The 13,701-nt window shown below is 37.6% G+C and overlaps 1 protein-coding gene across 1 annotated transcript in view; it reads left to right on the forward strand.

Annotated features, from left to right (window-relative positions):
* The window catches only part of DOCK3 (dedicator of cytokinesis 3), a gene marked incomplete at both ends in the record, with an annotated part of 411,675 nt that overhangs the window by 102,355 nt on the left and 295,619 nt on the right, over positions 1-13,701 (forward strand). Inside the window, one exon of the mRNA XM_082663217.1 lies at positions 3,235-3,290. Coding sequence (XP_082519343.1) covers positions 3,235-3,290 — 56 coding nt within the window. The remainder of the gene's footprint in view (positions 1-3,234; positions 3,291-13,701) is intronic.

Genomic DNA, 13,701 nt, shown 5'->3' on the forward strand with positions numbered 1-13,701 from the left:
AAAACTACAGGCCAATGTCACTGATGAACATAGATGCAAAAATCCTCAACAAAATACTAGCAAACAGAATCCAACAGCACATTAAACGGATCATACACCATGATCAAGTGGGGTTTATTACAGGAATGCAAGGATTCTTCAGTATATGCAAATCTATCAATGTGATAAACCATATTAACAAACTGAAGGAGAAAAACCATATGATCATCTCAATAGATGCAGAGAAAGCTTTTGACAAAATTCAACACCCATTTATGATAAAAACCCTGCAGAAAGTAGGCATAGAGGGAACTTTCCTCAACATAATAAAGGCCATATATGACAAGCCCACAGCAAACATCATCCTCAATGGTGAAAAACTGAAAGCATTTCCACTAAGATCAGGAACAAGACAAGGTTGCCCACTCTCACCACTCTTATTCAACATAGTTTTGGAAGTTTTAGCCACAGCAATCAGAGAAGAAAAGGAAATAAAAGGAATCCAAACCGGAAAAGAAGAAGTAAAGCTGTCACTGTTTGCAGATGACATGATACTATACATAGAGAATCCTAAAGATGCAACCAGAAAATTACTAGAGCTAATCAATGAATTTGGTAAAGTGGCAGGATACAAAATTAATGCATAGAAATCTCTAGCATTCTTATACACTAATGATGAAAAATCTGAAAGTGAAATTAAGAAAACACTCCCATTTACCATTTCAACAAAAAGAATAAAATATCTAGGAATAAACCTACCTAAGGAGACAAAAAACCTGTATGGAGAAAATTATAAGACACTGATGAAAGAAATTAAAGATGATACAAACAGATGGAGAGATACACCATGTTCTTGGATTGGAAGAATCAGTATTGTGAAAATGATTCTACTACCCAAAGCAATCTACAGATTCAATGCAATCCCTATCAAACTACCACTGGCATTTTGCACAGAAGTAGAACAAAAAATTTCACAATTTGTATGTAAACACAAAAGACCCGGAATAGTCAAAGCCATCTTGAGAAAGAAAAACGGAGCTGGAGGAATCAGACTCCCTGACTTCAGACTATACTACAAAGCTACAGTAATCAAGACAGTATGGTACTGGCACAAAAACAGAAATATAGATCAATGGAACAGGATAGAAAGCCCAGAGGTAAACCCATGCACATATGGTCACCTTATCTTTGATAAAGGAGGTAGGAATGTACAGTGGAGAAAGGACAGCCTCTTCAATAAGTGGTGCTGGGAAAACTGGACAGGTACATGTAAAAGTATGAGATTAGATCACTCCGTAACACCATACACAAAAATAAGCTCAGAATGGATTAAAGACCTAAATGTAAGGCCAGAAACGATCAAACTCTTAGAGGAAAACATAGGCAGAACACTCTATGACATAAATCACAGCAAGATCCTTTTTGACCTACCTCCTAGAGAAATGGAAATAAAAACAAAAATAAACAAATGAGACCTAATGAAACTTCAAAGCTTTTGCACAGCAAAGGAAACCATAAACAAGACCAAAAGAGAACCCTCAGAATCGGAGAAAATGTTTGCAAATGAATCAATGGACAAAGGATTAATCTCCAAAATTTATAAGCAGCTCATTCAGCTCAATAACAAAAAAACAAACAACCCAATCCAAAAATGGGCAGAAGACCTAAATAGACATTTCTCCAAAAAAGATATACAGACTGCCAACAAACACATGAAAGAATGCTCAACATGATTAGTCATTAGAGAAATGCAAATCAAAACTACAATGAGATATCACCTCACACCAGTCAGAATGGCCATCATCAAAAAATCTAGAAAGAATAAATGCTGGAGAGTGTATGTAGAAAAGGGAACACTCTTGCACTGCTGGTGGGAATGTGAATTGGTACAGCCACTATGGAGAACAGTATGGAGGTTCCTTAAAAAACTACAAATAGAACTACCATATGACCCAGCAATCCCACTACTGGGTATATACCCTGAGAAAACCATAATTCAAAAAGAGTCATGTACCAAAATTTTCTTTGTGGCTCTATTTACAATAGCCCGGAGATGGAAACAACCTAAGTGTCCATCATCGGGTGAATGGATAAAGAAGATGTGGCACATATATACAATGGAATATTACTCAGCCATAAAAAGAAACGAAATTGAGGTATTTGTAATGAGGTGGTTGGACCTGGAGTCTGTCATACAGAGTGAAGTAAGTCAGAAAGAGAGACAGGTACCGTATGCTAACACATATATATGGAATTTAAGAAAAAAAAATGTCATGGAGAACCTAGGGGTAAGACAGGAATAAAGACACAGACCTACTAGAGAACGGATTTCAGTATATGGGGAGGGGGAAGGGTAAGCTGTGACGAGGCGAGAGAGTGGCATGGACATATATACACTACCAAGCGTAAGATAGATAGCTAGTGGGAGGCAGCCGCATAGCACAGGGAGATCAGCTCTGTGCTTTGTGACCACCTGGAGGGGTGGGATAGGGAGGGTGGGAGGGAGGGAGATGCAAGAGGGAGGAGATATGGGAACATATGTATATGTATAACTGATTCACTTTCTTATAAAGTAGAAACTAACACACACACACACAAAAGAAATAAAAAATAAAAAATAGGCCATCTGTGTTTTATTTCAAGGGAGTTTTATACACCAGGAAAAAGAGTGAAACATTGATTGGAAAACTTATTTGTTTTCTAAAACAATACATTTTTTATCCTTTAGGAATTGAAATCAAATTATGGCAGATACCAAAGTGGAAACCGTTTGGAAAGAGTAAAAGATGAAATATTTATAAAAGCTCCCAGATTGATTTATTCTTGTGAATACAAATGTTACCCAGAATGTGAGAATTCTTTCTCTAGCTCAGAGCTGGATAATCTGTAAATTGTTTGTTAGATGATGATGTCGTTTTGTAGATACATGTCAAGCTCTGTACGTTAAGTCTATATCCTAAGAGTGATTTGATGAATATTTCTAAAACTTAAAGAAAATTGATTTTTGGTGGTTGCTTAACATCACAGTTGTTTTTTCCCTGAGGATAGACTCTGATTGCAAATGACAGTGAAGTTCCTGTTGAATATAGTTTGTGCAACTTTGTATTCTTAATATGTAAAGTGGTTGCTACATTAAAAGATGTACTGTGTTGTTGATAGAGTAGTTCCATGCTGAAATCTGGCTGCTATTTTAGTCTATATGAGATGTTAATCACAAATTACTTTTTCTAATGGAAAACCTTTTCTCTTTTACAGGGGATCTTTCCTGCAAATTACATTCATTTGAAAAAAGCAATTGTCAGTAATAGGGGGTGAGTAGTTGGCTTTACTAAATTTATTTATAATTTTTATTGGTTGCAGAGGAAGGCTGTTTTCTTTTTGGTTCATAGTATAAAATATGTTATTGGCATGTTTTCCTGCAAAAAATATACCTGTTTTATCATATATAATTCTGAGGACATAATTTTATCTTAAAATACTGACAACTTTAACCTCTTTTCCTGTATACTGGAAAGGTAATTTGTTACAAATTTTAAAAACAATTATGCATGCAGCATGTTTTTTAAAAATGATGTACTATTTTGAGAATAGTCCTTGATGAGAGTTAGTGATAAATCTGTCATTTTGTTTCTGTATGTGAAAGTGAGGGAGACTTTTAAAATCTTTTCTTTCTGCGAATAGAAATTGAAAAAACTGTAAAGGCATACCTAAGGATAAAAGGACAGTGTAGAAAATGGGTATGTAGTTTGGTCACAAATTTGTGAAACATAAGCAATTTCTGAATAGAGGAGAGACGAATTGTAAATATATCAAAATGTTAACATTTGTTGTTTTTGCATGTTCAGATTTTGGGTGATTTAAAAAAATTCTTTACTGTCATGTCTTATTTTTAAAAGTAATAGGTATTATTATTAGATTGTGATTTTTTATTTTAAAATTCATCATTTTAAAATATAAAATTTAAGGTACTGTCTAACTATGTAGCTTTTGGTACTAGAAATTATGTTTTTGACCAGAGGTTGAGTTAGCATCAGAGTATCCTTCTGGTAAGTTAGGGTTTAGTCAGGAAAAGAGAAACTTATGAGTCACTTTATGAAATAGAATCTAATATAGGGAATTTTAGACACATATTTGAAGAGTGAAAGAAAAAAAGGAGGAAATACTGATATAACCCAGAATAATCACTGCATTAAAGCATTCTATACTCTAATGTCTGGGAATACAAAAGATAATAGATTGGGGATACCGGAACCCAGGAACTGCTCAATATTTTAGTATATACATCTTAAGAAAAAGTACATTCTCTAACATAATCACAGTATAATTATTACACTCAGGAAATGTAACATTGATATAATAGTACTATAAAATATATAGTCCATATTCAGATGTCTCCCTAATTGTCCCATGAATGTCCTTACTAGCTGTTTTCGTTTGGTTGGTTTTTTGGGGGTCGGGGGTGTGTGGTCCAGGATCCAATCAAGAATTAAATATTACATTTTATCATTGTCATGTCATAAACTCTTTTAATTTAGAACAGTTCTCCAGCCTTGGTTTTCTTTTTTCTTTTCATGGCATTGACTTTGTTGAAGTGCCCAGGTCAGTTGTTTTGCAAAATGTCCCTCAATTTGTATTTGTCTGTTTCCTCATGGTTAGATTCAGCTTAAGCATCTTAGATAGCAATACTACATGGGTGGTGGTGTGCATTAAAATGGTCAAATTTCTCCTGGATATCTTCCCAATGCTTGGTTAGATCAGCAGGACTGGGACTTGGGGCTCTACCTTAGCAAATATCAACCAGGAGTTGAGGGCCTCTCAGTCAGAGAACATGCATTGTGTTTCTATCATGTACCTTCTTCATTGCATCCTGCCATACTCGGGAGCATAACTGTGCTCTCAGTGCTTCCTAGGGTATATCATCTGCTTCTTCAAAAACTTGTGCCATTTGTACTGAAGTACTTCTTGTTTTATTTGGTTGACACGGAGTGAAATTGCTTGAATAATCCATCTGTGGGAATGTTTTTACGGGAACTTTAAAATTTTTCATATTTTCAGTTATCTTTTAAAGTGTTTCTTGATATCTGGGTTTTCTCATTCTTAAAATGATTCAGGTATTGTTGCTACTTTTTTTTTTTTTTTTTTTTTTTTTGCGGTACGTGGGCCTCTCACTGCTGTGGCCTCTCCCGTTGCAGAGCACAGGCTCCGGACACGCAGGCTCAGTGGCCATGGCTCACGGGCCCAGCCGCTCCGCGGCATGTGGGATCCTCCCGGACCGGGGCATGAACCCGTGTCCCCTGCATCGGCAGGCGAACTCTCAACCACTGCACCACCAGGGAAGCCCTGTTGCTACTTTTTATACAGTTTCACTGAAAAACTTATACATTTGTAGTAAACTAGAGGATTTTAGGGCTGATAAAAGACACGACCATGAGATAGTAGTAGCACATAATGAGCTTTATTTAGGCAGAGCTCTGACAAGTTGCAAAGGAAATATGTCACAGCAGGAGACCTTTCAGAGACAGCAGTGCAGGGCCACAACCAGAAGGGGAAAAGCGTACTTGAACTCTGGGGGGAGGGGTAGCAGAGAGGAGACTCATGTGTCCAGATCATGTCACTCAGTTACAAGATGGGAATTCTCTGTTCAGAGAGCACCTCAGGACAGCAGCAGCTTGGAATCTTTTATAGCCCCAAGGTTTGTCTTATCAATGGCTAGCAGACATTGAGAGCAGTTTCATTAAGTATGTAAAACAGATAGGCTCTAAATGAAAAGCTAAGGTACTAGTTTTCAGAAAGGATAGCAGCTAGAGTAGCTCTGTGAATCTGGATAGCAAGACTTAGAGGACAGTCTCTTCAGGATGCTACTCCTGAAGTTTTACACTGTTTTCCATGTTTATGTTGCTCCTCTTGAGATTCACATTATCAGGAGAGTGGCAGAATGTCAGAGGCTGTGTTGTGTGCACCCAGGAGATTTAGTACATTACATAAATATAATAGATGCAAAAAAAACCCCCATTTAATTAAATCAGCACTCATTTAAAATATGTATTTTTAGCCATAAGGCTATCAGCGGTTTCACAGCAGAAGCCTAACAAGCCAGGAGAGAAGGGGTTCTATATTCATAGTGCTGAAGGAAAAAATACCAGGAATACTTTACCTGGCAAAGTTGTCTTTCAGATGTGAGGGAGAGATAAAGACTTTCCTAGAAAAACAAAAGTTGTGGGGGTTCATAATCATTAGATCTACTAGATCGGCCTTACAGACAATGCTAAAGGGTGTTCTTCAAGCTGAAATCAAAGGATGCTAGTTAATAATATGAAACCATATGAAAGTATAAAACACTGGTAAAGGTAGGTATATAGTCAAATTCAGAATACTCTGATACTGTAATGGGTGTGAAACACTTAACTCTAGTATAAATGTGAAACGACAGAGGTATTCAAAATAATGATAGCTATAATAATTTGTAATGGATGCACAGTATAAAATGTAAATTGTGATGTCAAAAACATAAAATGTAGTGGGGGGAGTGAAAGTGTAGAGTTTTTATATGCAATTGATGTTAAGTAGTTATCAGCCTAAATAGACTGTTATAACTTTAAGGTGTTTCATGTAAGCCTCATTGTAACCACAAAGCAAACACCTATAGTAGAAACACAGGAGATAAAGAGAAAAGAATCAAAGCATACCACCAGAGAAATCCATCAAATCACAAAGGAAGTCAACAAGAGAGGAAGAAAGTAACAAAGGAACAACAGAAGAGCCAGAAGAAGATTAGTAAGATGGCTTTAGTAAGTCATTACCTGTCAATAATTACTTTAAATGTATATGGAATAAATTATCCATTCAAATGACATAAGGTGGCTGGTGGATAAAAAACAAGACCCCCTATATGCTGCCTATAAGGGACTCACTACACCTTTAAGGGTAAACATAGGCTCAAAGCGGAGGAATAGAAAAAGATATTCCGTGCAAATGGAAGCCAAAAGATGTCAATGGCAGCTTTTCTTATATCAGACAAAATAGATTTTAAGTCCAAAACTATAAGGACAAACAAAGAAGGTGAATATGTAGTGATAAAGGGGTCAATTCATCAAGAGCAAAAAACAGTTGTAAATATATGTCACCCAACATCAGAGCACCTAAAGATAGCAAGTATTAACAGAACTGAAGGGAGAAATATACAGCAATTCAATAATATTGGATGTCTTCAGTACTCCACTTTCAACATCAAATTTTATTGTATTGCTGTCCGTTTGACATTTAAAGAAATAATACCAGTCCTTCTCAAACTTTTCCAAAAAGTTGAAGAGGAGGGAACACTCCCAGACTCATTTTATAAGGCCAGTATTACCCTGATATCAAAGCTAAACAAGAATACTACATGAAAAGAATTATAGGCCATTATCTCTGATGAACAAAGATGCAGAGTCCTCAACAAAATCCTGGCAAACCAAATTCAACAGCACATTAAAATCATTCACCATGATCAAGTGGGATCTATCCCTGGGATGCAAGGATGGTTTAACATATGCAAATCAATAAGTGTGATGTATCATAACAGAATGAATGATAGAATCCAATAACTCTCTCAATAGATGCAGAAAAGGCATTTGCAAAATACAACATGCCTTCATATTTAAAACTCTTAACAAATTAGGTATAAAAAGACTATGCTTCACCATAATAAAGGCCATATATAACAAGCCCATAGCTAACCCTCATACTCAATGGTTAGGAATAAGACAAGGGGATGCCACTCTCTCTAGTTCTATTTGACACAGTACTGGAATTCCTAGCTAGCGCCGTTGAGAAAGAAAAAATAAAAGACATCCAAATAGGAAAGGAAGAAGTAAAAGAGTTTCTCTTTGCATATGGCATGATCTTATATATTGGAAACCTTAAAAACATCAGTTCTCTTATATTTTCCAGGAAATTTTTACATCCTCATTTTCATATTCATATATATATTTATAAATTCATTTATTTTTGGCTGCATTGGGTCTTTGTTGCTGCATGTGGGTATTCTCTAGTTGCAACAAGCAGGGGCTACTCTTCGTTGCAGTACGTGGGCTTCTCATTGTGGTGGCTTCTCTTATTGTGGAGCATGGGCTCTAGGCACATGGGCTTCAGTAGTTGTGGCATGCGGGCTCAGTAGTTGTGGCTTGCAGGCTCTAGAGCATAGGCTCAGTAGTTGTGGCACATGGGCTTAGTTGCTCCATGGCATGTGGGATCTTCCCGGACCAGGGCTCTAACCCATGTCCCCTGCATTGGCAGGCGGATTCTTAACTGCTGCACCACCAGGGAAGTCCCTCCATTTTCATATTTTTTGTCATAAAGTTTTTTTATTGTATTTCTTAGTATACTTTAAAATCTTGACTGCATTTATGGTTATGTCCCTCCTTTTATACTGATATTGTTTTTGTGCTTTTTAAAATTCATTTTCACATCATCAGTCTTTCTGAAGTTTATCTGTTATGATTTTGCAAAGAACCAGCCTTTTCACATGCTGATCCGGACTCTTGTCTATCATTGTTTTCTGTTTTGTTAATGTATTTATCAATTTTCATAAATAACATTTTCTATTTTTTGTTGTTGATCTCTAGGTTTTTAAATTTTTTAAAAATTTAAAATTTTTGTCAGTTTTTAGGTTGGGCTCTTAGTGAATTTATTTTTAGTCTTTTCTAATACAAGAATTGGAGATTATAGAATTGCGTCCATATAATGCTTTAGCTATATTACACAAGGTTTTATCCTTAGTATGTCTTTCCAGATTGATGATATCTAGAATATTTTCCCTTCTAGAGAAATGGAGAATAGTTTCATAATGTTTCTCTTTTGCTCTTCTATAATATGTGGATTGTAGTGTAAATGAAACCTCATCATTATACCCTTTAAAAGTAGGTGGTGATGCACATATGGTCACCTTATTTTTGATAAAGGAGGCAAGAATATACAATGGAGAAAAGACAGTGTCTTCAGTAAGTGGTGCTGGGAAAAGTGGACAGCTACATGTAAAAGAATGAAATTAGAGCACTCCCTAACACCATGCACAAAAATAAACTCAAAATGGATTAAAGACCTAAATGTGAGGCCAGACGCTATCAAACTCTTAGAGGAAAACATAGGCAGAACACTCTGACATAAATCACAGCAAGATCCTTTTTGACCCACCTCCTAGAGGAATGGAAATAAAAACAAAAGTAAACAAATGGGACGTGATGAAACTTGAAAGCTTCTGCACAGCGAAGGAAACCATAAACAAGACGAAAAGACAACCCTCAGAATTGGAGAAAATATTTGCAAATGAAGCAACTCACAGAGGATTAATCTCCAAAATTTACAAGCAGCTCATGCAGCTCAATATCAAAAAAACAAATAACCCAATCCAAAAATGGGCAGAAGACCTAAATAGACATTTCTCCAAAGAAGATATACAGATTGCCAACAAACACATGAAAGAATGCTCAACATCATTAATCATTAGAGAAATGCAAATCAAAACTACAATGAGATATCATCTCATACTGGTCAGAATGGCCATCATCAAAAAATCTACAAACAATAAATGCTGGAGAGGGTGTGGAGAAAAGGGAACACTCTTGCATTGTTGGTGGGAATGTAAATTGATACAGCCACTACGGAGAACAGTATGGAGTTTCCTTAAAAAAGTGAAAATAGAACTACCATACGACCCAGCAATCCCACTACTGGGCATATACCCTGAGAAAACCATAATTCAAAAAGAGTCATGTACCACAATGTTCATTGCAGCTCTTTTTACAATAGCCAGGACATGGAAGCAACCTAAGTGTTCATCAACAGATGAATGAATAAAGAAGATTTGGCACATATATACAATGGAATATTACTCAGCCATAAAAAGAAATGAAATTGAGTTATTTGTAGTGAGGTGGACAGACCTGGAGTCTATCATACAGAGTGAAGTAAGTCAGAAAGGGGAAAACAAATACTGTATGCTAACACATATATATGGATTCTAAAAAAAAAAAATGGTTCTGAAGAACCTAGGGGCAGGACAGGAATAAAGACGCAGATGTAGAGAATGGACTTGAGGGCACGGGGAAGGGTAAGGGTAAGCTGGGACGAAGTGAGAGAGTGACATGGACATATATACACTACCAAATGTAAAATAGATAGCTAGTGGGAAGCAGCCACATAGCACAGGGAGATCAGCTCGGTGCTTTGTGACCACCTAGAGAGGAGGGATAGGGAGGGTGGGAGGGAGATGCAAGAGGGAGGAGATATGGGGATATATGTATAGCTGATACACTTTGTTATAAAGCAGAAAGTAACACACCATTGTAAAGCAATTATACTCCAATAAAGATGTTAAAAAAAAAGTAAGTGGGCAAAGGAGGAGGGAAGACATCAATGAAGTAAAATTTATAAGTATATATGATACAGCATGGAGTAATATATAGTAGATGTTATAGACATGTTTCTCTACTTGGTTGCAGGTTGCATCAATAACTTCCCATCTTTGCTACCCATTTCATGATCTCTTCTTTTTAGGTAGTACCTCAGCTAATGGTATTTGAGCCCTTGGTAGTTCTGTATGTTTCAGGATGCTATAGTCTTCCATTAACTTTTAGCACAGAGCATGGCAGTATTAGGATGTTCCTTGAGGATCCCTTTGGTTGCATCTATACTTTTCCCCACTTCTTTTGTATAGCAGCAAGCCTGTTTCTTCTTGAGGACTAGTACAAATTAATCATGCCAGCCAATACCAAAAGTGCCTTTTTTTTGTTTGCCCAGTGGCAGGAAGAACCTAAACATGAAATGGCTTCATGGTAATCTCAGATTCATTGTAATTGAATAATGTTCTCATCTGGTATATTCATGCTTCATAATAATTCTGTATTAGCAGAGTCTGAGTCCTCAGAGATGAGAAGTTAAAATTTTACAAGTGAGTCATTATGTTTGAGAGTGAGAAGTGCCCCTTCCATCTCTATCTCTTCTTTTTCGAACCATGTATTCTGCCTGTGGGAGAAACATAACTCTATATTGGTTGCTGGTTCAGAGCAGTTATCACAATATGTGGATAGTACCTTTAAAAAGGTGGCATAACAAAGTCTCTTATAGTTCTCTCTGTTGCTTTATACAGTCCAGTGCTCTGGGTGATGAAGTAATTAGTAATATCAGTAAATCCTGTGAGTATCAATTCCTTATTCTACTTCTTTTACTTTAAAGTGAGTTCCTACCTCATATTGTAGTTTTAAACATATTAATGTGATGGCAAATCAGGTATTCAGTAGTCTATGGAAGGTCCATTGCCAGAAATAAAGCAGGCCTAGAAAGAAAATTCAAATCCCATCCCTTTCATGATCAGTGGAGTCCACTGTAATGAACTTGCCTATCGGTGTTGGCTAATTAATCCACTTGGTGTATGGTACCATATCAGAGACTCAATGCTACTCAGTTCTTTTTTTAAAGTTTTATTTATTTATTTAGGCTGTGCTGGATCTTTTAATTGCAGCATGCAGGATCGTTAGTTGCAGCATGCAGAATCTTTAGTTGCACCATGCGAACTCTTAGTTGCAGCATGCCTGTGGGATCTAGTTCCCTGACCAGGGATCGAACCTAGGCCCCCTGCATTGGGAGCATGGAGTCTTATCCACTGGACCCCCAGGGAAGTCCCTACTGGCCAGTTCTGATTCAACAGTTATGGTACTGTTACTGAACCAAACTTTGGTCTCCTTGCCCACATGCAGTTAAGCCAGTCTGCTAACTCTGGGTTGTGATGAAGGAAAGTGCACCATTTATTGCAGGGCGCCAAGCAAGAAGTCCAGGTAGCAAGTGCTTAAAAGTCCTGAACTCCCTGAAGGCTTTCAGGGAAAGGTGTTTTTTTTTTTTTTTTTTGCAGTACGCGGGCCTCTGACTGTTGTGGCCTCTCCCGTTGCGGAGCACAGGCTCTGGACGCGCAGGCTCAGCAGCCAGGGCTCATGGGCCCAGCTGCTCTGCGGCATGTGGGATCTTCCTGGACCGGGGCACAAACCCATGTCCCCTGCATCGGCAGGCGGACTCTCAACCACTGCACCACCAGGGAAGCCCAATAACTTCTATCTTTTACACCACATTCATCTTGGGATGGCTAGGAAAGGAAACATTGATTTCATGGAACACTGGGGTTAGTTGGTATAGGGCATAACGAAAACTGGCTTGCTCTGCAAGACAGCTCATTTGGGTGAGCCAATCTAAAAGTCTTCAAGCAAGGCAAGAACACCGTCATCACAGTAGAGGAGGGTCTTTTTCTGCTGCAAAGGGAGGTTTAGTAGCAGCGAAACTTAGGGTCTTCTGTGTTATCCAGTGTCTCTATCTCTACCATTTTTTCCAAGTCAGTAGCCTGATTTTTATCTTAAAATATATAAAAGGCCATAAATTCAACTGACCTTGTAATTCAGCAATGATCAGGATCAAAAACTAGAGTATGGGTTTTGGCTATTTGAACACTAAAGATGAAAGAGAAGATTGCTCTGAACTCTTACACAGAGCATCAGTAAAGTGAGCATTCAGCTTTTTGCAGCCCTGGTTTCTTGACTAGAGATTATCCTTCCAATTAGATATTACAGAGTATCAAATTGTCTCATCTATCCATTCTATGTCTGCTAGATTTATTTAACTGTTAGTTTAGAATACAGGTAAAGGGAGAAACAGTAGCTCAGCAGTACCCAGAAGGTCTCTTGCTTTTTGATCATGTAGGCCAAGTTATCCTTTTATACTTGTCTTTTTTTAAAAAAATTGCCTTTGACATCATTGTTGGTCTGTTTTTCAAACTTCCCTTAAACTTAGCCTCAGACTTTCCCGCCAGGATGGAGCTGAGAAGATAGTGTTAGACTCTGCTTATAATTTTATGGATTTCTGTTGCATGTGTTCTGGGAACCTTGTTGTTACCTTTACAACATATGGTTGGGGATCTGTGGCCTTAAAGTGGATAGATGAGAGAGGGAATAAGAAGGGAATCTATAATGGCATCCACTAAAGAAATATTGGGAGAGTTATTGAGAGTCTGCTGTCAAAGAACAGTGCAAAGGACGTGATCATCTCAAGGACTATGGGATAGTCCTGTACAGATAGCTTTGTACAGTATTAGACAACTTAGAGAAAGACAAGCTTATGTCCTAAATTGTCACAGCTTGACATGGAATGAAAAGCAGGAACTTTCTATGATTACGCTTTCCTACCTGTGTTACTGCAATGCCTTCTAACTGCTCTCCCCACTTCTATCCATGCCCACCTACAGTTTATTCTCAGTATAGCTGCCAGAGTGGTTTTTTAAAAATACAAGATAGATCATGTTACATCTGTGCTTAAGACCTTCCAGTGGTTCGCATGTCACTCAAAGCAAAAACCTAAGCTCTTACAAAGGCTTACAAGGTTTTATGATGTGGCTTCTTGTCACCCCGGTGACCTCTTCTGCTGTCCCTCTTTCTCTGTCATCTTCAGTTACACTGGCTTCCTTGCTTTTATTCAAACATATCAGGTACGTTCCTGCCTTAAGGTTTTTGCTCAGGATGTTTCCTGTGCTTGAATACTGTGCCTGGTTAACTTTGTTACTTTCTTTAGGTCTTTTCTTAAATCTTCTCAGTGAGATACACCCTGACTTCTGTATTTAATTCTGCCTCTTCCCCTCCCCTCACCAACTCAAAACTGGATGCTCCCATAGGACATCTGCCTCTGGAAACTGAATGTACCTGCCAAGAC

The sequence above is a fragment of the Grampus griseus genome, assembly GCF_964374135.1.
Source record: "Grampus griseus genome assembly, chromosome: 10".
Taxonomy (NCBI): domain Eukaryota; kingdom Metazoa; phylum Chordata; class Mammalia; order Artiodactyla; family Delphinidae; genus Grampus; species Grampus griseus.